The 24,774-nt window shown below is 41.2% G+C and overlaps 2 protein-coding genes across 5 annotated transcripts; one reads left to right on the top strand and one right to left on the bottom strand.

The window, feature by feature from the left end:
* The first annotated feature begins 455 nt into the window (after positions 1 to 455).
* On the top strand, positions 456 to 2,044 carry LOC306695052 (small ribosomal subunit protein eS27-like). The gene is made up of 4 exons (XM_079158166.1): positions 456 to 582; positions 1,027 to 1,132; positions 1,247 to 1,357; positions 1,519 to 2,044. Exons 1-4 carry the CDS (start codon positions 577 to 579, stop codon positions 1,545 to 1,547), a joined length of 252 nt encoding a protein of 83 aa, XP_079014292.1. The 5' UTR covers positions 456 to 576; the 3' UTR covers positions 1,548 to 2,044.
* tpm4a (tropomyosin 4a) lies at positions 1,874 to 24,564 on the bottom strand. 4 transcript variants are annotated; one of them, XM_079158162.1, is made up of 9 exons: positions 24,334 to 24,560; positions 22,521 to 22,646; positions 7,826 to 7,959; positions 7,557 to 7,674; positions 7,344 to 7,414; positions 7,169 to 7,244; positions 5,887 to 5,949; positions 4,637 to 4,706; positions 1,874 to 3,304 (listed from the first exon to the last, which is right to left on the bottom strand). In XM_079158162.1, exons 1-9 carry the CDS (start codon positions 24,445 to 24,447, stop codon positions 3,222 to 3,224), a joined length of 855 nt encoding a protein of 284 aa, XP_079014288.1. In that variant the 5' UTR covers positions 24,448 to 24,560; the 3' UTR covers positions 1,874 to 3,221. The 4 variants fall into 4 exon arrangements, with proteins under 4 accessions (XP_079014288.1, XP_079014289.1, XP_079014290.1 ...); XM_079158164.1 differs by lacking the exon at positions 1,874 to 3,304 and adding an exon at positions 3,316 to 4,171 and having other exon boundaries at positions 24,334 to 24,564; XM_079158163.1 differs by lacking the exons at positions 22,521 to 22,646; positions 24,334 to 24,560 and adding an exon at positions 17,549 to 18,100.
* Positions 24,565 to 24,774: the final 210 nt, after the last annotated feature.

Here is a 24,774-nt window from a genome sequence, read left to right as displayed (position 1 = left end):
TGCTATGTAAGCTCTTTTCTGCACTTTAATAATAATAATAAATTTTAAAAAATCCTGTAAGATGCGAAGTAATAATTATAAGATGCTTCGTAATTATTTTTGAGATAGTATCTCATTACAACGACTTACAGGATATTTATTTTTTCATCACAGTAGTGTAAATGGGCTTCCATAAATATCAAGAGGTTAGACAGTCTAAAAGTCTGCATAATTTAAATTAAAAAACAACAGTTCTACTAAACTAGTCGGAACAATTAACTACTATCAATTCATTGTTTTTGATTCATTAAAGTGTCTTTGGGCTCTTAATTTGATAATTAGTGCCTTTTGTACTGTTTGCAAAAGTAATTATTAAAGTAGCATTATTATGTACTCAACGTGGACCAGTCCATCCAGTACAATCTGTTGCTCCTCCCTTAAAGAAGAAGACCCCGCCTGCTCAGTCTCTTCCGGTACTGCACTGTAAACGCACATCAGAATATTACAACAACAAAAGTACAGTTGAGGGCGCATTGGAAATTTCACTTTCTATATCGTATTTGCATTGGAAGATAAACCTCCCTGATTTGAGCAAAAATGCAAGTAAGTGAACATATTTGTGCTGCTCGATATGTTTTTGTTGTTAGAACTTGTAGAACAGTTTTGATGGACAGAAAGTTGTGCAAACACTCTGTTATTAGTCAGTGGATAAACATAACATCATATAACAGAATGAGAAATATGTATTTATCAGTTGACACATGGGGTAATATGCACAAGTATTTAAAATAATCATCTGTATTCAGTATACAGGTGTATTTAGCCTCAGATATGATTCCTGGGCTTGCCTGGACATGTTTGTGTACTAGGATATTTGCTCGAAGTAGAAATTCATTCATCAGACAATAGGGGGCATTACAGCATAATGAAAACATAAACCAAATATTATTGCCTTGTCATTCAGTGAATAAGTGAAATAATAATAACAAGATATTCCTTCAGTTCTCTGAAATGACAAAGTTAACCATCCTCTTATCTGGGTTGCAGGATAAGGATCTGTTGTACCCCAGTCTTGCCAAGGAGAGGAGTAAGCACAAGAAGAAGAGGCTGGTGCAGAGTCCCAACTCCTACTTCATGGATGTTAAGTGCACAGGTAAGGCTGCACCACGCAGCTAAATGTTATTATTGATTTTCTAATGGGTTTTGGGATTAAGTAAGTGCTTTAAAGTGGTATATTCTAATTGACCGTACTCTCTGTACTCCCCAGGCTGCTACAAGATCACCACCATCTTCAGCCATGCCCAGACAGTGGTACCTTGTGCAGGCTGCTCTTTAATCCTCTGTCAACCAGCAGGGGGAAAATGCAGATTAACTGAAGGTAAAAATACATGAATATATGTATTTATGTTGCTTTGGTTTTCTCCAAGGTATGGAAGTGAGTGGATATATGTTAACATATGACAGTTTCATGAAGGTTTCAATCCTATCCTTGTGGTTTTGACTATGAGATATTGAAGCATTTGCTTTTTGTCTGTCTAGGCTGTGCCTTCAGAAAGAAATATTCCTGAACAGAAAATGTGCAAAACACCCATGACGGGCAGCTGGAAGAATGGACTATATTTCGGGTTAAGCGTTAAATCCTTAGTAGAGAAATGTATCTGTATCTTGAAAATGTGGAGTGGAATGTCATCCCCCTCCCCCGCGGTGTTTCACGCAATAGAGCAGGAGAGGAGCGATGCAAGCTCAAAATAAACTTCAATCATAGACATGCCATGTGATCAGAATGACTAGTATCAGATTGATATGATGAAGCACTTTTATGTAGTTCAACTACTTCTATTGAATGAATAAAACATGTTTTGAATTCTTCAGAATGCACACAAAGTCCAATGAGTCATGATTTCTGTAAAACATTTATTAAGTTGACATGGGGGGGGGGGGGAGGTTGGTGAACAAAATGTTTCAAAATGGCCTCGGTCATGTGTGAGGCACTTTTCATCGCCCTGTCATGAGATAAAAACCATGATGGCCGTCACAAACAAAAGTAAAACATTTAAAGAATTTATTGTCTGTGTTATGTGTGTTCTTTGGTCTGGAGAGTTCCCCTGGCAAAATAAGAAGTCGTGTAAATAAAACAAAACCAAAAATAATCATAGCAATACAATTTCTCAAATACCTAACATTATTCTACTATATACAATAAGTATCCGTGGTTGATAAAAGCTTGACTTGAGCTTCAAGTGGTTTTGGGTTTAGCTCGCACATGTAATACAATATATTGTAAATCTAGTAAATATTAACTACATTATGGCAGATTGTTGGCAATCATGATGAATGTGTCAACGGTCAGGTCTAGCTTAGGCAAAGGTAGTACAGGTAAGAAATGTCACTGCTAGATACTGTACATGCACAGCTCTCAGGTTCTGCACAGACTCTCACACAACAAAATAGAGTAAAAATCTTTTGATGCACATAAATACTCCGTGCATCTTAACATGTAGGCCTCAGGATAATAGGGGAATGGCAAAAGAGCCATTATTTTTCTAATTAAATGTTGGGAGGCCCAGAGAGACTGGGCAGCATGTGCCTTGACCTGTTTATTTATCAATGAACCCTTTCCATTAGGTCACCTGTACATTTCACCATCATGCTCATCACACAACCAGATTAAGTAGCATACTGCTAAGACAGGCACACATAAGCCAAATGTCTGTTAACTTGTAGCCTCTTAAAGTGGTACAGCATGATCAGAAAAACAAGACTGTTGACCAACATCGTATCACCACTGGGTGGCACTTCAGAGCCCAAATGTAGTCGCAGCAAAACCCAACACCATCTGAAGCATATGTATTAAAATAATCAGTCAGAGGCTTAATGTATGTGCACATAACATGTAAAATTGAGCCAGTTTGAGTGGTTCAAGCAGTGACCAAATCTGAGGTTTCTTTGGGTGTGTTAGTTGCCGGTTCTTTCTAAATAAGTGGTCAAAAATCATTTCTGGGGAGAATTTCTGCAATCACAGCTGGGGATAAAAAAGAAGCAATGGGGTCAAAATTACTTCCCATCATAAAAAAAGAAACCAAGTTGTGCCTTAGAAAAAAAAAAATATCAAGGACAAGCATTAAGTTAAACCCCCTTCACACTGGGAATAAAGATTTTACAGGTCGAAATGTGGAATGGAGTCGAACATTAAAGGAATATTACATGACGATCTCATCCTCTCCAGCTTCCTCTCTGTGTTTTTATAAGCTGTTCAGTTCCTGCAGGGTCTGGTCCAGGACTTGATGCATGCCCAGATTCTCCTCTTTGGCTTGTGATAATTTCTCTGTAGGGAAAAAGAAAAGTGACACGGTGAAGCCTCAATCATCAGCAGATAATACTGCACGAGCCATAACAATGTATTCTCCTTTATAGGTATGTCAGCATTCCTTGCAAAACAGCACAGAGCACTGTTTTACTGAACAGATGTTTTGCATAACATTTTTGATTAAAGTTGTGCCACATGCAAAAACCTCAACCACACCGCTGTGCCTTTCATGCATAAACTGCTGACTGTCATTCTCTGCCAGAGACTGTTAGTAGATTACACTATGGACGTCTTAGAGGACTTGTGTGCTGCATTTGTTGTATCCGATGCTACCATGTGTAAAGTCAGTACAAACATATATCAAAAACTATCACAAATGAGTTAGATTTACAACCAAAATAGTGTTTCAAAGGGTCAAAGGGGATTTCAAGCTGCATTAATTCACACAAAAAACAGAGAAAATCTCACCTTGTCCCACATAAACCTCCTGATATTTAGACGTACAATGTATATAGCTACAAGTTTGACAAAATCAGATTGTTGGTTACCTAATTAAAGAAATCACAGAGTGCATGGTAATGTACACCACGTAGTTGAGGTTATGCATCAATCATTTTACAAAGGCATTAAACTTGAGAGACAAAAGCTGTAAAGTAGGAAGAACATTTTTTTAATTAATAATTTCCTGCATAGAAAGATGTGAAGAAGGCACATACAGTATGATCCACAGAGAGAATATGAATTCAAAGCACGAGGGAGAAAAATTGAAGTGAGAGGCAGAGAGAAAAAGATGTCAGAGCATCTACAGAGATGTCATGTCATTAAGGGCATGGTCCAGCTCCTCACTAATGGCCTTGTACTTCAGCTTCTGAGCATACAATTCATCTGGAGGTCAGAGGTCGACAGGAAGTACAAGCAGGTTGCCAGGGACAGCGGCGACACAAACAAGCCAAAAGCAGGATAAGAATGAGAGGCAGAAGAAGAGCAGAGGGAGGAAGGAGAAGACACAAGAAAAATAGGTCAGGCTTAAAAAATGCAGAAATGCTTGGAAGAAAGAATGATGCATATATAATTAAGCTCTTGGCTCTGAAGCTTGGTGAGCTTCCAGCATTTAAAACCTGCTCTGACTGTCACACACAACTGCTCCAATAACTCTAAACTCAGCTGCCTGTGGTTTGACAACTAAATGATGCTGACGTAAAAACATCTGAGCACATTCTGTCCCCTTTGTGGCCTGGCTGACATGGAGTAGTATTAGAAACTCCGCTAAACAACCCGTTTGTGGTTCATCACCAAAGTGGAAACGAAGCGGTGCAACACTACGACATGTGAGTGGTGCTGATCTCATACCTTCCAGGTCATCAATGGACTTTTCCAGTTTGGCCACGCTCCTCTCTGCAAACTCTGCACGGGTTTCAGCCTGACCGAAACACAGACACGGCATGTTACAAAGTAAAGAGGCAATCTGTAACTCAGTGAATTCCACATTCAAGACTGGAATACTGCAGGTTTTCAAGAGCCTTTCGGTGCCTTCCAAAGTAACCAAAGACATTACATGTTTTACGTTCAAGTTTTCAATGCATGCAGATAATAATAATACTTCACCCCTAAAATGATCCATTTATATATCCATTACTTTGTTACCTTGAGTTAGTGGAGAAAACGTAGTTATTCTTGCATGCCACCGCAGTGAACAGGCAATCAAAGAAAAGTCTCGATGAATTGAAGCAAATGGATTTGACGGCAAAACAATAACAAACACAAACACTCACACAGCGTGTGCAGTCTAACCCAAGTCTCATTCATCCAGTCGTGTGCTCACTACTTCTCAAACATGCATTGTCGCTATAACTTTACCGTTTGAAACACTTCCACATAAACAGTCCTCGCACGGATGAGGAGCGAGCCGCCTGCACAAGCGTGAAACTGTTTATGCGGAAGTGTTTTAAATAGTATGGTTTCATCGAAGATGCATGTGTTTGGGAAGTGGTGAGCATGCGACTGGATGAATGAGACTTGGATCACAATGCACGAGTTGTGTGAGTACTTGAAAACGGATGTGATACGTTGGCTGATGTGAAACGCCGCTCCATTTACATATTCATCAAGTTTTCTCTCTGTTTCTAAACTCTACATTTACAGCGGATGCATGCGAGAGAAAAAAAGATTTAAAGAAATTCAAGGTAACAGTACGGGGGGAGTAATTCATACACAGCTGATCATTTTGGGGGTGAGTTATTACTTTAAACTGGTAAAAATGAATGTACAGCCAGTTAAAATCATCCAGTTAGTAACAAAAATAACCTCCTAAATTTTAAGAAAACTTGATTTTTTTGGCATTTCCTTTTTTTTTTTAAACGTATCCAGTAGAGGGAGATACGAAACGTAGGGGGAGAGTATCAGATGATGACATGGCCTGATTTGACCAAGAGACACTGCAGTTATATTGTATGTGTCGAAGTCCTCTACCCAACTGTGAGGCCCGTCGCAGTGTTTCTTCTTAAAGTATCACAATAGTGCCAGCTTATATTTGGGACATTGCTGATTTGTTTCCCTCCAAAAACATACAATACATGTGATCAGTAGAATCAGGATCTCACCTCCTTCAGTTTGTCAGTCAGAACTTTGATCTCCTCTTCGTACTTGTCTTCTTTTTCGGAGTACTTTTGACATACAGAGACACAGAGCAACAGCATTACCTAATCAGTTACAGAAATGCAAACACATGCTTTCACCTACAAATGCACACAATGTGAACGCACACACTCATCATACAAGGATAATAATTGCTCCAACAGCTATGGCACCACTCCCTCTGAGGAGTGATATGCAAAGAGAGAGGTAGTGGCACGAAAGAGGCGAGGCGTTGGCATGGCCTGGGAACAAGTTGTGCTGTGATGCCAACCTCGGCAGGCCTGACCGAACAAGGCAATGGCATGTATTTCTTAAAGTCATGTGGTAAGTCTGGCATGCCGTCATTCTGCCTGCCGGTGCCTGGGGAGGAATTTAACGTAGCGAGCAGGAAGAATGCGCTGCAGGTCTCTACTAGCTGCTGGTTCACGTATACCAAAACACCGTACGCTGCCATTAACCCTGCACATGTGAGAAAAGGCCTCAGCGGCTTTTTAATGAACATTGTTAGGGGGAGCCTAAGATCTAAGATATTCATCGCCGACGACTGCTTCTTAGCCTGTGCACGTGACATTAAAGAACTTAAATTTGTCAGATTCAAACGTCGACATATCACGGTTGTCCAGCTATCTTGATACGTTCAGGTTTGCATCTAAACAACCTGAGGGGAAGATAAAGGGTTGCGTTGTAAGTACGGCCTGATGATACACAATTGCCGGTTGTATGAAACAATACTTAGGTGATGTGGTGTCCCTCCCTACTCACTCAAATGACTGTCCACTGAGCCATGAGTACAATGATAGCATACAGGGAAGTGGAGATGAGCACACGCTGGTCGCCAGAACGGGTGTTCAGTATGTAATGTTGTATATATTTGGAATGTTTATTTGTGAAAGAGAAGGAAAGCAACTCCATAAACCATTAATCAGCTGTGAAACTATTTGCCAATATGATTTAAAAAAAAACGTTTTTCCGTCGATGCATTCTGAACAGATGCATTTGTCTTTTACTACCACTTTGTGGCTAGCCTTTCAAATAGACCTGAGATTATGTTTATCTTGGACATTACTGGTAAAAAAAAAGAGAAGTTTGTTGCAGTCTGCTGCATTTTTTCCTGTGTGGAAAAACATCACTAATCTGGCAGTTCAGGAGGCCAAAAGAAGAAGTAATACTTATAGCTAAATGTGTATTTCTGCTGCACGGTCCAGTCATCGCCATGCATATCACCCACATGCAACATGACACTCTCACCTTCTCAGACTGGGCTTCTAAGGACTTCAGGTTGTTGGTCACATTTTTCAGCTCCTCCTCCAGGTCCCCGGCTTTACTGTGGAGGAAGACAGACACATGCTTGGTTTCAATGGAAGAGCGAAAGGCGCGACCATGTGTGTATTTGCTCTTGTGTTAGTGTGTTCACTAGTTTTACCATTCTGAGAGTTCGGCCCTCTCCTCAGCTCTCTCCAGCTCTCCCTCCAGGATCACCAGTTTACGGGCAACCTGGGACAACAATCAATAAAGGTTTTTGGTCTTGAAGCACAACAGAATCCGAACGAACAAAAGTAGGTCAGACTAAAGACTAAAAGTTACAATGAAGAGTGGAGTGCAAATGCTCCGAACCAGCTCGTGTTGTCAAACTCACCTCCTCGTATTTACGGTCGGCCTCCTCGGCGATGTGTTTAGCCTCCTTCAGCTGCATCTCCTGAATCTCCATCTTCTCCTCGTCCTTACTCGCTCGGTTCTCAATAACCTTCATCCCTCTGATTGGACAAGACATAAATAAGGCTTTAAATTATGTTGTGAAAGCCAGGAACACACATTCTCACACAATTGCAGGCATAAATGCACATAAAACAAAATTCAAATCTAAAGAAGATCAAGGTTGAATCTTTTTTTTTATCACAAACTGACCTCTCGCTCTCATCTGCGGCCTTCTCAGCCTCCTCCAGTTTCTGCAGTGCTGTGGCCAGCCTCTCCTGAGCTCGGTCCAACTCCTCCTCCACCAGTTGGATCCTACGGTTCAGACCTGCTACATCACCCTCCGCCTGTGAGGAGGAAAATATGTGGGAAGAGACAAATTTAGTCATTCATTCAACTTTAAATCATCCAAGCTGGTCTTCCCTTCCCCCCCTTTTCCCCACCATGAAACAGAAAGAGAAGGAAAAGGCACAACGAGGGCAGTGGGGGGAGAGAAAAGTCAGCAGCTGAAAAATATATAAAACAGCTAGAAAAAAAAAGGACAGCAACCTGTAGTTTTATTCTGTCTGCACAGCAAAATCAAATATGTAAAAACAAACATTGATAAGTCCACTCTAAAATAAGCGCACCTCTACACTTTTAAATCATCATGTTGAAGTGAAATAAAAGAAAATCAGACATGGATCAAAGTTTATTTTCTAGAAATCAGGCGTGCTGTCCTGTCCCGTGTTTTCCTGATCACCGCTACTGTGAAAAGGTTTAAAATCGGGCATTTTACTCCTCAGCTTCTCACACGAGGAGTGCAGAGCAATAGTCACTGACTGAAAGTTCCTTGTCACATCAAAAATGGAATGAACAGAAAATCTCCTTCTCTTCCATTTTTAAACCAAACAACTTCTGTTTTTTAAAAATGAACGGTTACGATTAAGTGATTATGTATTTTGGAAAATACTGAATTTCTCCCTAAAGTAAGACTTTTTGTATAATAGAGACTTTTCATCTTCGGCGACAGTTTATATATGTTTTTGTAAAAGAAATTAAAAAAAAAACTAAAGTTGTGTGTTATTATGGAATATCTAAACTCATTAAGGGGAAAACAGTGTTTCACCTGTTTTACCACTGCAAAGAAACTGTGCATCTTCTTTAGGAAGGTGTTACTAGTGGATAGAGGCAGACATGTTGGGAGAAAGGCAGCTACATTTGGTGCAATGCCTCTGCAAGCACTCTTATTATTAAAATACAGTTGTATTGTAATGACTGTAGGGGGATATTCTGCCAGTACTGCATCTGTGTTCTGTATACTCATAAAGACACACAGACTGAATCCACATAAAGACGTCTGACGGAAAGTGAACTAAAATACATTTAATTCCATCTGGAAGTGAGGTACTGTAATCTATTCGTCACGCTCTTTGGGGCCCGCTCATGTTTCACAAATCAATAGTTGTCTCGCTGATGAATAATAACAGAAACGGAGACAGCTGGAGGTCCTTGGAGGATCTTCTACAGAAGCGGTCTGGCTGGAGAGTGTAATCCTTTTTAATATCTGAAGATCACGGGACTTTGGATTTGAATGAAACGTTTACAAAATCTCAATTTCCTGTGACTGTGAATGCAGAACTGGGACAAGTAGGTTGGACAATTGAGCTTCTTCTCATATGCCTTTGGGAAACAAAGGCAGAGAGAGGAAAAAGAAAGCAAACAGACAACTAAACAGGCATTTCCTCTCAGTGGGACAGTGAGTTTATCCAACCACCACCTCCTAGGGAGCAAACTGGAAACCCGCCCACCTCAGTTTTCATACAAAGGTCACAACAAAGAGTCTGTCCACTGATAAAAGTTTACAGCCAGAAACCTTAGAAGCCACAACACAACTCCACGTTTGAACTGCCACAACGCTGAATTATTCATTCAAACTCAGAGTACTCGCACAAGTTAATCCCCGTTACTAAAATGAAACACCTGGGGATTTCTCAGACAAACAGACGTTATTCTGTGCTCAGTTACAGAGCAGCAGTTAGTAGGTCAGTGACTCATTGACTAGTCATTCAGTTCAGAAGTCAGGTTGCCAGTTCAACAGTCAAGAGCGTCTGCAATTCAGCTTACAGGTAGATGAGTCACTCTGACGGCATTTGGCACGATAAAGTCATTAGAACAGACAAAAGAGAAAGGATTGGCAATGAGGAGGAAAGGTAACACTGCAGGGAGAGGAAGAGCACGCTCAGAAAGCTCAATGGAAAAGAGTTATTAAGTCTGTTTGTGCCGCGAATAAATAGACTTCTCATCTTCCATTCTGTCAGACACTCAATATTTCAGGAAATGAAAGCATGCTTTTCTGCTCGTTGGCAGCTGGCACTGGCCTCTTTTTTAATTTTTAAGATTTTCTCCCCCACGTCTCCATGTCATCTTAAACTGCTGACTAGCCAGTCAGTCTTTCCACCTCTCTCTCTCTCTCTCTCTCTCTCTCTCTCTCTCTCTCTCTCTCTCTCTCTCTCTCTCTCTCTCGCTCTCTCTCTCGCTCTCTCTCTCTCTCTCTCTCTCTCTCTCTCTCTCTCTCTGGTCCTGCCCTCCTGCACCCAGAGCTGCCGGGGGAGGCCGCTGATATGAGACAGGAAATGTCTGTCGGACTCGCGTTGACGTGCCTTAAAACAGCCAGCACTTGATAGAGGAAAACCTAACCCAACACGGAATGAATGAAAGGTCACAAATCGGTCGGACAGCTTGAAATCTCATCAGCGATGTCCATCACACAGGTCTGCGTCTGTCGACACTACATCTGTGTGAGTGAGAAACATTGAGCACAATTAAACCGGAGCCTGAAATAACAGATATTGCTACTCCCTTAGTGAAGCAATGTGCTGCGAAGAATACCGCCTGCACACAAGCAAACAAACCATTCACAAGCCTTTACATTCAGCCACACCGGCACATCAGACGCTGTGATGCACTTCCAGACACACTCACACTCTGCAAGCATGCAAACAAACACTGTCACTAGGTCAATACATGCTTCTCTCAAACAAACATCACCAGCTAGCAACCGGCTAGTTTCCTGCCAAGTAAAATGTGTGTCGTCATTCGTCAAGCGACACACAAATACAAAAAGCCTTGCGGCATTATATCTACGCTTGCAATCAGAGGTGTGCAACCTGGGGTGTTATCTGTCATCAGCATTTACCAATCACAGGGGGGGGGGAATCCCCTTGTAGACAGAGACAGCCTTGTGTCAAGTAAAGAAGCGTATGTGCATACAGTACATACTCTCATGCCTCTAATTCACTCAACCATGACCACAGAAGAGAAGAGGTTTTTCCTGTAGGTCCTTAAGGTAGTGTTGAAAATACATTTCCTACAGCTTAATAAACTCCTTTAACACATGCTTAGAGCAACACAAGCTCTTTTAGCATGCAACGCTTTTGCCAAAAATAACAAAAGTGACTCCAATGTTCAGGTAAAAAAAAGTCGAATGACAAACTTTGACTAAAAATAGACACTGAATGCTAATTTGCAAATGAGGATCTTGAAAAAACAGTGACAGGAAGTCAGCTGCCAAACATTCTTTCATTTCCTCCCTTTGATTGTTCTTTCTTTCAGAGCTGGTATTCTCTCTGTCTCTGGCCATGCCCCTTCCTTTAGCAACCACTTTGCATTCTCTGGCTGCCAGGGACGCACCACTGCCTTATATGGTAAAACAAACTATGGGGAATGTTTGTGGTGGAGTATCAGGAAGATTGTGGCAGTGAGCACACATGCGCACAGACACGCACACACACACACACACACATATATATTCTGTAAAAGATACTTGACCACAAGTAGCTGCTCTGTTATCAAGTTGGCTTAATATGTAACCGTGCTTTCTAAGAGGCGAGTGGTATGTCAGCAACTGACAGCTACTTAACAGCTCCCCTTGACCAGTTAGTGCCTTGCTAAAGGACATTCAGTCATAGTGGCTGTAAAAATTCTTAAAGGAATACTTCAACATTTTTGGAGACTCGCCTATTTGCTTCCTTGCTGAGGGTTAGATGACACGATTGATACCAATCACCATACAGTTAGCTTAGCACGAAGACTGGAAACAGAGGGAAACAGTTAGCTTGACTCTGTCCAAAGCTCACAAAAATGTGCCTTTTATGTCTTGTTTGTTTAATCCATACAAAAACCTGAACTGTAAAAATGACGCATTTGGGTTTTAACGGGGGTTTTATGTGCCAGACGTATTTTTGGCCGGCTGGAGTAACCTGTCAAGAGTCTCCACTGGTTGTCAGGCAACCACACCATAACAACAAAAAGACATAGTGTCGTTTTTACACTTTAAACAAACGTGTAAAAGATATAACGTGTTGATTAGTGAGCTTTAGAGGAACTGGTTACTGATTTTGTTACTTCTGGACATAGCCAGGCTAGCTGCTTCCAGTCTTTAGGCTAAGCTAACCGGCTAATGGCTGTAGCTACATATATAATGTACAAATACACAAGAAGAAGCTAAAGGCAAGAGAGCAGTAAGTGTATTTTCACAAAATGTGAAAGTATTCCTTTCACAGTCAGTGCTGCCTGGTTATTTTGTATTCTTTTTGTCCATGATAGCAAGCTAGGTGCCCAGCGACAAGTGAGAGTCGTTGATAATATGGCCTGTCCATCTACAGGCATGACCGAACAAGTGCCAACTGAACAATCACATTTACAGTTGTAGTTAGATGAGAGGTCTTAGATAGGATAGGAAACTGCCATGAGTGAAGAAATTGCCTCTGATATAGGAAGAAACTTAAATTAAGACAAGCAGTTAGGATATTTGTCTGTAAGGTCCTAGGACTCTAATGTGTCTTTCCTTTATCGCTCTGTCACTGGTCTCTACTTAGTAAACAGTCTACCGCCTGACTTGAAGATACAGCACAGTTCCACTGGGAGTGACTTAAGAAATACCTGAGTGTATTAAAGACAAGATCAAGGACAAGTGAAAGAGGAATCTAATTATTGGCTGATTCCAGGGCAGTGGGCTAATGAGCTGCACAATGCTATTGGGGTTCAGTGGAAGTTATTCCTGACACTGCTGCTCGCCACTCTCAATGTGACTGTGTGTCTGTAAGTGTGTAATCTTTTTACCATAAAGATCTGGCATGCAAAGAGAGCTGCATACAAGGTATAGGCCAGCCTGTCATGAGGTGTGATATGTAAAAGTAGGTCGTTAAACTTCCAGACAAGCATCACAATGAGATCTCTCTGTGCAAAAAGTAGTTTGTCAGACTTTCACACAGATCTTGAGCTGGTTTGAGTCTTTGCTGCAGAGTACTGAAGTGTTTAATACTGATAAGAGGTTCATTGCAAGCCATTTGTTAACAGGCCCTTCAGGAAATCTACAAAATATAACAGAAACCAAACAATTTAGACAGTTGTCCTTCTTGGTTTTGTTGGAATTTACATGTATCTTATTGACATTTTTGGAAAAATGTGTCTTTAATTGTGTCCTCTCTGAACACCAGCAATCTTTTTAGAAGTTTATAACAATATAACTTTTAACACAGTGCTTTCAGGCTAAATGAATACCACTTCCACTCAGTACTAGCATCAACATGCTAACAGATGCAGAGATCCTGCTTTGACAAAAAGCATCCCGGAAAATGTTTAGAGCATCTCACTGAGCCTTGCATGCATCTATAAAGCAAAAGGCCGGCATCATATCCACTCTCTAAATGCTACTTAATGACATTATAGCAAATTTAGCTTTGCAACCCGCAACCTTGGCCTGCATAATCAGCTAAGCCACAAGCCACTAACATGGGAGTTTTCTCCAGAATATCAGCAACTGCCAAAATGTATCAACATGTGGCAGTTATATTTGGAAAGTTGAGCTATTCCCAGGGAGAATGTCCCAAAGAAAACAGTGAAACCAGGAAGTAAATCTTTCCACGGAATCTGTGGAGTCTGCTAGAGGCCTAGCTGAAAACCGTCAAGCTCACTGACCACACCAACCAGCAAACACACGAAACCTCTAGTTCATTTTCACAAACTGATGAGCTGAGGGAAGTATGTCTAAATTACTTCCTGCAATTAGCTTTCACGGTTGTCACGTAGTTAGAGTACAACTTCAGTGTGTCTCGCAAATCCAATGTAAATGTCATTATTGTAGATGACGATGAAGAATATCTATACAGAAACAGATGATATCAATAGCTGACCCCCATCGCCATAAGACATCTAACGTCAAGTGAACTGACAAGAGCTCATTCACATTTAAGATGTGTTTAAGTATTACACTTTCAATGAAGTTGTACACCAGACTGGACTATATGTTAACTTGTGTAAACACTCATTCCACCACACAAACTAATCTTCCTGTTGATCAGGGATGGAGCTCAGGGACAGGAAGTGTTGGGAGCAGAAGCACAGGAAGTGCTGGACCAGAGTCGGCAGACGACATCCTGGGAGGGGCAGTTGGTGTGGTGGTGGGGGGGGGGGGGCTGCTTCCCAACTCTTATACCTCAGTGGAGGTTTTGAGTCCCACTTCCCTTTTCATCTGGCTTTAGATACGGATCACAAACTGTTTCTGCATTCTACACCAACTATCTCACCATGGAGACCATCGTACACAGCATACATACAAAAACTTCTAACAGGGAAATTGATGCTTTTTATGTCTTTTTTAACATTTGATTGTTCTGCAGTTCACCAAGTCATTATTTTGCCTCACAAAGAAGCAAAACTCACAAATTTGCTTCCATATTATAAGGAGCTAACCAGACCCACCAGATGGTTCGTTACACAGAACAATCTGAGAAGCAGTCATTGGAAACTGTTTGGAAAAGGAGCTTTCAAACCATTCTTACGTAATACAAGGGGGACAACATCTTCACCATTGACAACTGATGCTCTTGCAGCGTCTACACAAGCCTCTTTAGGAGACGCCAGTGTTGTTTAGAACGTACCGTCCCCTCTTTGTGTCGTTGAGTCACACGCCTAAACCCCGCCCCTAGCTGCCGGTAGCACCGAACAAAGACGCTGATTGGTCTGAACCACTGACACTTAAGTTCGGATAAAAAAGCATTACCTGAAACCTGACAAGATGGATTTTCATGTGATCTTGCGATATCGTGAGAATCCAGCTGCCATGCCAGGTAAATAAAAGAGCGGCAAATCTGGTTCATCTGTGTTGCTCACACAGCTTTCAGGTTCATGAATAAAGTACAAACCATCATCTTTGGCCTGACTCAACTCTGAACCTTCAAACAAGTAACTGCTGTGAACGCTTTGAAGAAGGAACAGCTCATTGAGAATAGCGGCTGTAAATAAAACACATCTAAGAAGGTCAAATGAGCGTTCAGGACTATGACATGTCTCTTTAATCTGACAGAGCCTTAAAGTATTATTGAGTGGTTGAGTAACGTCTCCAGAGGCGTCAAAACCAAACTAGAAACAACATGAAGCAATTACTTTCATTTTTTTAGTTAGATATGTTGCCAAATGTTTTTTTCAGAGGCCTCCACATTGCCAAACAATGATTCATTACCTTAAGATACTCAGCGAGGTTCCTGTTTTGATCTCCCTGTGCTCAAATGAAAAGAGTTTTTGTGCCACGGAATAACTGCAGGTTGCCCTAATTATTCACATATGGGACCACACCAACCTCGCCACACAAGTGCACTGCTCTGTTTGACTTTGAATGCACAATGAAATGGAAAAAACATGTCCACGTTGCAGAAACAGGAACATTTTAATCCACCTAATTAACATTTATAAGCAGTTATAACACTTTCAATAAGTTGTTTACATACACTATAGTGTATGATCTAGGTCTTATAATGTGATTATTGCTCTATTTAACAACATCTTTAACTCCTCCTCTGAAGCTTCCATAAGTGGGTGTTGCCATATATACAGAGATAATGATGGACACTACCGTTTAACATTGACGAGTTGTAACTATTTTAAATATGTCCTTATTGGAGAATAAGTTATTAATTGTTCAATTAAAATGTCCTTATATTGGCTTATAACTACTTTATAATGTGTTATAAACAACTTCTCTGTTTATATACTCCTCATGAATGATAAAGGAGATTAAGGTAAAGTGTTACAAAGTAAAGTAATACAGGGGTAGTGAAGACCTGCCTCTAATTGGCTGGAACTTGTAGCCTTCTTCTTCGTTTACTGCTGATGAACATGATTGATGGAAGGTTGGAAGGGTTAATGATTTAAACTCAGATGTGAATGTTTTCATAAGGATGGCAGCCTTCTTGTATAATGCTCTCATTGTAAGCTACAATGTCCTAATAATGGGAGACAAGTGTTTTTCTTAAAATGTTCCTATGATGCACGTTGCCTCTATGGACGGAATAAAATGGCAGATCGGTTGGAGATTTTCATTTCTGATGTGGTGTCATAATGAAACTTATTGGTAACCATAATGCTGATGTGCCACACTGATCAACAAGAAGATGAAACATTCATGTGCACCACCAGAAATACAAGTCATCTATCCGTGTAAAGCAGTTTGGAGATTTGAACCAAACTAACATTTATACACCATTAAAATGAGTGAAGGACAGAAGGCGTCCACCAAAACAATCACAACATCACAATATGTTGAAGTCAAAGTACTTAATATGTCCCAACATGTATTGACAAACAGACAACTATGTCTTAAAGACTTAAAATATTTTCAAATGAATGTTTACTGACGTCATTGACGTGAATATACATTGCCTGTTACCTAATAGGCAGGTTGCAACAAAGGGGTAAGTCCTACAGCCCGCCAGCTCCTTTCATCATCGCAGCTCCCATATCTTTACAGCCACACCTTCCCCTCCCACTCTCCCCGAGTCTGACTACTTGTCCTGTCATTAACCGGCTCCTATGCAAAGGATATGGCACCGAATGCCATAAAGCAGCACGTGAAACAAGTCAAGACTGTTGCCTAAGCATTTTTTTTTTTCCTCCGATACAATCTCTACCGTTTCTGTGTGAAGTTACAAAACTCGGATGTGGACAGAGTCAAGAGACAGGCAGGTGACAGACACGATGAATAAAAAAAAAAACGGAAGAGTCACTTTCAAAACATCCGTGCTTCTAGTTTGAGAAAGCACACATCTGTATAACTTAAAAAGAAGATATTCACATTTTAGAAGCTGCAACCAGTAAATGTTTGCTATGTTGGGCTTTGAATAAAATCCTTGAGGATTAACAAATGATCAAAAGTGTTGCTGATTCACTTCATGTTGAGCGACTAACCGATTAAGTGAGAAATAGATCCAACTCTAGTTGAAAATGCCACATTTTCCAGACTATTCCTTTGAATCGCTAATAACAGAGTAGGCATGCTTTTAAGTATATATGCCCTTTATTTTCCTATCATCAGTGGAGGCAGGATGGTGTGGTGGTTGGACATTCAACCAAGCAGCTGCTGGCACACATCCACCCTGCTGAAGTACCACTGAGCAAGCAAGTGAGTGAGAAGTTAATTTCCCTGGGGAGTCACAACATTATCCCCTTAATCTAAACGTTGGCAGCTCTAAAAGCTGCTAAGACCTCATTAAAAACTAGTTACAAGTATAATACAATAAAGTATGAACATGATTTATATCCATAAGAATCTGCTCAGTCTAATAGATTAATTAAATTGCCCAATAGGTTCAATGATGTCTACGTGGTCTACATTATTCACAGTAGTTCTACAGCGGCCTGTGAATCGGGCAACACTGAGCATGCGCACAGACCTGCAGGAATCCAAACTTTTGTTTTTTTTTCATTACAGACCAACGCCTTGCATTGTGGCACAATCACGCCCGCGAATGAATCAATGACATGAACTAACTTTGTGTTTCTAGAGCCCGAGAGGTGAATATGGAGAAGTTAACGTCATTGAAACAGTCCGACAGGTGATAGCAGAGCGGAGAAAAAGACCTGAATAAGAAAGTAGGCTAGAGGATTTGATCGTCTCACTTTCTCTCGGTGCTCCCGTTCACTGTCCAGCTCTCTCTGTAGGACCTGCGCTCGGTCCTCTGCGTCGTCGGCCTGCTGCTGCAAACACTGAATCTTCCTCTTCACCGCATCCAGAGAGTTCAAACCTGCCATTGTTGACCGTTTACTTACTCAATTTAAGACTACACGTTGAGAGGGGGGGGACGACAAATGCAGTTTCTGGGTTGTGCAAAAAATAAAATGAGCTACTGCGTCCTGCTGTGTTGGTCTATATAGAATAATATGACAATAATAAAAAAGACTTTGGTATTAAAAAAAAGACAAAAATCGATGTAGGTCCGGGGCCAAAGTCTTTGGAATGTAAAGGAGTCGTTCAAGTGCAAGAAAAGTTATATAACCAGGAAGTAACGCTGTCCAGGTGTTCTCCAAATGTTTCTTCTGGTCTGTAGGAATGGATACGTTCGTGAGCCGTATAAAAAGTTGTCCTCGGGAATGTTGCAGTTTTTTTGGTCCGGACGAGAGTTTGAGGAGAAGGATTAGAAAAGCTGCGCGGTGAGGAGAGCGGAGAGCGCCAGACTGTGCCGGAGGAGGAGAGAGATGATCGGGATGATGAGGTCAGAGAGGGCGGGGCGTGTGTCCTGTAGTGCGTGTGTGTGTATCACAGTCTATGGTATGTATGTGTGTGTGTGTGTGTGTGTGTGTGTGTGTGTGTGTGTGTGTGTGTATGCTGATCCCTGTGACTGATATGATCATTGCTGTGAGACTTTCAAAAGAAAAAGGACAGCCAAGATGAGTAACTTTCAGATAAAAAAGGCCCAGTGCCCATAGTTTAGATGTCCCTTTACAGACTCACGTTTAAAGTTTGAAGTTTCCATCCTGCTTGAAAACACAATATGCAATACAATGTGTATTTGGATGCCGTTCCAACATTTCATTGGTCGGCTCTACTGACTGTGGCTAGAATACCACCCGTGACATGACTATCCTCATTAAATACAGTTTCCTTGACAATGTCATTATAAAAGTTCTACACAGTGAAGTATAACACTTGGACACCGGTATCGGCAAATACCCTGAATTAGGGTATTTACAATTCTCACAATTGGGTTGGGGGGAGAAAAAGTTGGATCGGTGCATCCCGACCTGAGGGTTTAGTGATGCGACACACATCTTCTCAAATCTTTGCTTTTTTCTTGGGAGATGCTGAGATCACAGACTCAACAAATAGCACAATCTCAAAAGGAAACATCACTTTTTAGTTGAACTACTCAAAACTCACAGATTTACACAACCTGTGAGGAAGGGGTCATGATTTAGCATCACTTTGGTCATAAAGGGTCACAAGCTAAAGAAGATAACATGTCCCTCAGTACATCTGTAATCAACCAAATTCAAGGAATTCTTACAAAAATGTTTATGTTATGTGTCAGGCAATAATATAATTTGATGATATGAACTGTCATAATTACTTACATTCAGTGAAATATTAAAAACCAAAGTTTATGGTTGTACCGTTACATTATTCTAAATGTCTTGTGCATCATTTTTACAATTACGATACAGTTCAGTCAGTATCAGGTATTGTTAAAATAAATACAAAATATTTCTTCAGTAAGTCAGAATTTAGGTCAAAATCAAGAAAAGTGAGATGACGGAACATTAGATTCAACATGCAGCAAACTAACCACGTGGTGTATTTATAAATGAATACATTACAGCCAGTCAAGATGCTAATACAGTAAATCTGTTAAGTCAACTTTGATACAATCATGCACAAATATATGCAACATCATAAATGTTTCTGTCTTTGAGGAACCGTATGACTGTTTGTCTTGAAGGAGTATGCAAACAAACATCATCCACCACCTGCCCGCCAGTAGATGATGTTCATTGTGTGGGTGTAAATCAGATTCATGCTGCATCCTTCATGTTTTCACTGCCGGCCCTGCCTGTGTTTACCCCTGTTCTCTATTCACACGATCGGCCATGTGGGCAAATACGCTGGCTGGACGAGCAACTAGGCCAGCAGATCGCAGCTCGCTTCACTTCAGGCCCAGCTCAAATTCAGTCCTGCTGTTCACCGTGAAGAAAAGAAAATCCCTCTCAATCAATCGCATCTGTTGATTGAGCCTCTCTCTGTCTGATTTGCCCCCTTGCGTCCGGAAAAGCTGGGAGCGTTGATTTCATTAGACACAGGAGTGTGGGGCTCTCTGTTTGCCTTAGCTGCATTCCTGACATACCAGAGCCCCCCTCCCTGCTCTCTGCTTTCTCAAACCCGGCCGCCCCCACAGTCCAGCTCTCCCCTAAAACAGTAACTGTTGCCTCTGTGATTGCTGTTATCAATACCTGTAGTCCAATTACTGTACGTGGTGCCACCCTCTTTGACTCTCACAACCTTTAAGCTTTTGATCGCTCCTAAAGACAGACTCTCTGTCTGGTTGCTTGAGCTGACGGTGAGCTGTCATGACCTAAATGTCAGCACCACCGGTCGAGGGTGCAGGCACTATTTTTTTCATGAATCACAACTGCTTGCTTGTTGAGGTCTTTGGCCCACTGTTCTGCTTTCCCAGCCCCCTCCAGGTTTCCGATCTGGCCGCGTTCTCTGTGTGAATTGAGATGTGTAATGACTTGACTGCTGCTTCTAATAAGTGACATGTGGAGGGGGATTCATGGAGGTGGAGCAGAGCGGCTTTACTAGCTGGAAATGTTGAGTACGTAGGACTTCACTGTAAATATACTAAACATCTATTTTCAACAAAACGTATAGGAGTGGAAGCTACACCTAGTCCGGCTCAAACCACAACCTCAACAACTTCTTTTTCCCGGGGCCCACTCGACCCCCTTTACATGTGAGGCTTCTCAGAGTTACTCAGGAGTTTATTTGATCACTGCGTGAGGATAATCCAGCGTGTCTCAGCCTCAGTCTCTGTGTCCGTATGTCAGACACTTCCCTTCTCTTTGTTCGTAGTACAACGCTGCATTTCCTTGGGATATCCTCCACAAGGCTCAAACAATACCACATCTTAGTGGCAGCTGGGAGGGTTTTTTGTTTTCATGATGCTTCTCCCTGCACGGTTTGCTTAGTAATCCTGTATGAATCACTGCTTAACTGGTAGGATCGGTATTTTATCCGTACCTTAGACATAATTGACTCCCTAATTTGGACTTTGTTTTATACTTGAGTCCCTCTCTCTCTCTCTCTCACACAAACACACATACACACACACACACACACACACACGCCTGTACACACAAGCACTAAAATGTCAGAGGAACCACCACTGACAGATCTACAGCGCTGTGGTTTGCGGTGTTGCCAACAATCTAAAATATCTTTTTTCCCAGATTGCAGCTGATTAGCCACAGGAAAACTGACATTTCCAATGTTCCGCTACATTTACTGAAATTAATCATTTGTGTATACAAAAACATTCTCATGAATGTGAGAGTAAGTTTGGGTCTGATGAAGGAGGCTCAGTCGTCCTGTTATAGGATGATTCTAGATTCATAAAGGATTCTGCTGTGGCGGAAGAATTATTGAGAGATGTTACTTTAAAGTTTAAAGTAACAATACTCTATTACAAGTAAATGTTCAGTATAAAAACGTTTACTTAAAGAGGATATCCAGTGTTGGGGAGTACTAAATGCCTCCAAGAAATAAGTGAGCTTACCCGACCTCATCTCTGCTTCAGGCTTGTGGCTCAAAGCTACATTAGCATAGCATAACACACATCACATCTCTGACCAAATTGTTGATGTTGTGGAGTTGGATTGTGGCTAACGTAGGAGGCAGATGTTGACAAGGAAGAAGAATGTGTGAAATAAAAGCTGCTGCATTGATTTTGATCTTTTTTTTAAAACTGTCCATCAGTCAGTCTGACGATGCTTTAGGAGTGTGATAAAGAGATAGATGGCGTACAAACGTATTATGAGTTGAATATACTTTAAATATCACAAGTAAATGTACTTGTTAGGCAAAATGATTGTTGTATTACTGGTATATTATTATGCATGATGCGTTAATATATAATAATCTATAATAAAGCATTATATTTTATGAGCTGATCACATATGTTGTATATAAAAGATGGTTGATTGATTTACAATTGATCTACAACTTCCAGATGAAAAAATGCAATATTTCCTTTTAAAATGTAGAGGTATAAAGTAGCATGGAATAGTAAAGTACAAGTACTAATAAAGTACAGTATTTGCGTTAGTGTGCCTATATTCCAACACGAGACATCAACATCTACAACATATGAGATGGAAAGTATGTCTGTGGTAATAATTACATGACATATAACAGGAAAAAGCACAAAAAAAGCCTAATACTTCTGTCATGCTGTTGTCATTATAGCAAAGACTGAATGTACGGTACACAAACTACTGGAACTGTCACACTGGACATCTAGACAGCAAGCTGCATGCTCCTAACAGGGATGATGAACAACAATACAGTTTGTCTGTCGCTCTGGTTTGAAGGACTTGATTGAAAATCTAGCTGTTGTCAGTAAGAACACACACCTGGGACCATGGGCCTAATGTGAGTGTGTGTGTGTGTGTGTGTGTGTGCGTGTGTGTGTGTGTGTTTGTGTGAGGGGGGGTTACAGTTTATCCATGTGCTCATCTTTCAGGACTGGCTGCACAGGAATGTAACAGTCTCTGAAGTGCTCCAAACCATTCACTGTGGATCAAAGTAAACCCACAGCTGGTGCTGGCTTAGAACCATCCAGCTGTGGAAAGATGGGCTCTGGTTTTCAGCGGTGCCATAGTAACGTAAGTGTGTGTCAAAGTCGAAAAAAGCAAATCATTAACGACAACAGCAGAAGCCTCTTGTCAACATGTACTCCCTTGCTAAGGAATTAATAGGACTGTACCGTTATTACTGTAAAGGAATGGCAGTTTCACTTCACATTTGTAGTCAGGTGAAGTGAAACTGACCCCCCTGTGTGTGCGTGTGCACAGTATGAGTGTGTGACCCTTCACTCACGTCTGCAGCTGTCTTCTCAGACAGTTCCAGTTTCTCCTGAGCATCTTTCAGGCCCTCAGAGAATTTGTCCAGTTCGTCCTCTGTCTGCTTCATCTTCTTCTGGAGGTCCTGGAGTTCATCCTCCATCTACAACAGGAGAGACTGTTAGTCCAATTCACTACGCCTTCTCAGGTCAGTGTGTCTTTATCCAAATTCTACATCTGTCTCTTGTTGTTGTTTTTTTGTTATCCAACCCCTTTCCCCACAACAAATCCATTATTTTGTATGGATTTGTGATGTGCCGAAATAATGATTCAGTCTGATGGGATGTCATCAGGCCAAGGTGTTTGAATTCAGACCAGCGGTAAAGCAGCAGCGGATGATTTGAGAGTCTAATTGTTTTTCATTGTTTGGGAACATTTAAATGGTATTGGTTTACGATCAGTATCTCATGACATAACCCAGGTATGCAAAGCAGAATCCTCTCTCTCTCTCTCTCTCTCTCTCTCTCTCTCTCTCTCTCTCTCTCTCTCTCTCTCTTCCTTCCTGCTCTCTCTGTCTCTCTCTCTCACACACACACACACACACAAACACACACACGTACACACTCAATGTTTAGTGTTCCCCCTAATCAGTGCCCCCCACAAGGGCCCATGAAGTGCTTCTGATAATCCTACTGAATTCCATACTCATTCTCTCCTGGTGTCTAAAAATACAGCTGTTATCAGTGAGAACACACAGACGCCTGGCACCATGGGCCTAATAAGTTTGTGTGTTTAATCTCCCATATGTGTGTCCGCCTGTATTCATTTGCATGCTTCTCATGTGCGTGTGTTGTCTCCTGTGTTGGATACACCTGTTCAATTGTTTTTATGACACACAGAGGCTCCATAAATTATCTTCCAACTGGTCCCGAAGGGAGCTGGACTCACTTTTTCCTCTCAAGAGACCTGATTCTGGGTGGTCTCATCACCTGAAGTAGCCAAAACCACCATGAGGGGATTTGATGAGCTTTCTATCAGCCTCACTGTAAACAGCATTAATATTGACCTATTTGTATTACATTCAGTTCCTACTGATTTCTGTCAGTATCTGTTTGTGGTGTTTTGGTGTTGACTCTTGAGTTTTTTTTACCCATAAGCAACTGCACAGAAATCTACCCTGGTGATCAAAAGAATGTGTTTATATTTTGGGAGGCCTGGATGTGTTCTTCATATTAGGTGATGAGTTTTAGTTGGAAATGAAGTACATGATTACATAACAGAAAATGGAGACTCCATGGCTTTCGAAAAGCTTATGAAAGTGCTGCCTGGCCTTTTAGGGAGGTATTTGTGCTTCCGACAGCCTACTGTTGCAAAAAGATGTTGAATTTACCATCCAGTGTCTGAGCAATGGCAAAAAAATATACATTTTAAAATATTTTTTTGCTGTAATACGCCGATAGAACAGTATATTAGCTGTGAGGAATGTAGTATACATGTGAAACATGAGAAAGTGTCATTAAAAGTATGTCTGGTACTATGATTAGCTTAAGAACAGGATAAAGAGGAAAGTCTTAAAGGAAAACCTCAAGTATCCCATATGCCAGGTTTGAAGCACTTTATTCTTATATATAGGATTTGCAGCTCATCCACCAAAAGTCAAAGATTAACACTTCCTTGAGGAATAAATTATTGTTTGGCAGGTATCCTAATCCATAACTTTAATGTTACTATTGTATTAGCTTTTTAAGTGATTTAAAACAGCATCCCTGAATATTTTCTAATTGTGGACATAGTCTTTGTCATGACTACTGACTCTTGCATCATTTTTTTATGTCCTCTTTCATTCCCACCTGCTTGCATTTGTCCTCTGCTGCCTTCTTGTCCGTCTCTGCCTGCTCTGCCCGGTCTATGGCGTTTTCCTTGTCCAGTTTCAGCATCTGCATCTTCTTCTTGATGGCCTCCATGGTGGCTGCTTGGTTGGATTTCCCTCTGAGATGGGAAAAATGCAGCTTCAAAAAGCCCCAATCTCCTGTTGTGTTGAGATGTACAGGAGATTCTGTCTTACGTACAGCACTGGAGAGAGCTGGAGTCCAACAAGGCTGCAGAGAAAGAGAGAAAGAGAGAGAGAGACAGAAGGGGGTAGAAAGTGGGAAGGAGACAGAAAGAGCTGTGAGAGAGATGGAGAGTTGAGCCCTATATGGGTAGTTATTTAAACGGCAAGAGAACCTGCCTCCAGCCTCTGATCACCCCCTCCTCCTCAGGCCGTGATCTCACCCCTCCCTCCCTCTTTT

This window comes from Pholis gunnellus (genome assembly GCF_910591455.1).
Source record: "Pholis gunnellus genome assembly, chromosome: 4".
In the NCBI taxonomy this organism is placed as follows: Eukaryota; Metazoa; Chordata; class Actinopteri; order Perciformes; family Pholidae; genus Pholis; species Pholis gunnellus.
The sequence above is the reverse complement of the archived record's forward strand: the minus strand, read 5'-3'. Positions and strand labels throughout refer to the sequence as shown.

What these genes read in the sequence shown, in the direction of transcription:
- tpm4a (XM_079158164.1), bottom strand. Translation starts at nt 24,447, where the DNA reads ATGGAGGCCATCAAGAAGAAGATGCAGATGCTGAAACTGGACAAGGAA. An exon ending in GCCGCAGATGAGAGCGAGAG is followed by an intron (nt 7,675 to 7,825) that starts GTCAGTTTGTGA and finishes TTGTCCAATCAG; the next exon opens with AGGGATGAAGGTTATTGAGA. An exon ending in CCGACCGTAAATACGAGGAG is followed by an intron (nt 7,415 to 7,556) that starts GTGAGTTTGACA and finishes TTGTTGTCCCAG; the next exon opens with GTTGCCCGTAAACTGGTGAT.
- LOC306695052 (XM_079158166.1), top strand. An exon ending in CATGGATGTTAAGTGCACAG is followed by an intron (nt 1,133 to 1,246) that starts GTAAGGCTGCAC and finishes TGTACTCCCCAG; the next exon opens with GCTGCTACAAGATCACCACC. An exon ending in AAAATGCAGATTAACTGAAG is followed by an intron (nt 1,358 to 1,518) that starts GTAAAAATACAT and finishes TTGTCTGTCTAG; the next exon opens with GCTGTGCCTTCAGAAAGAAA.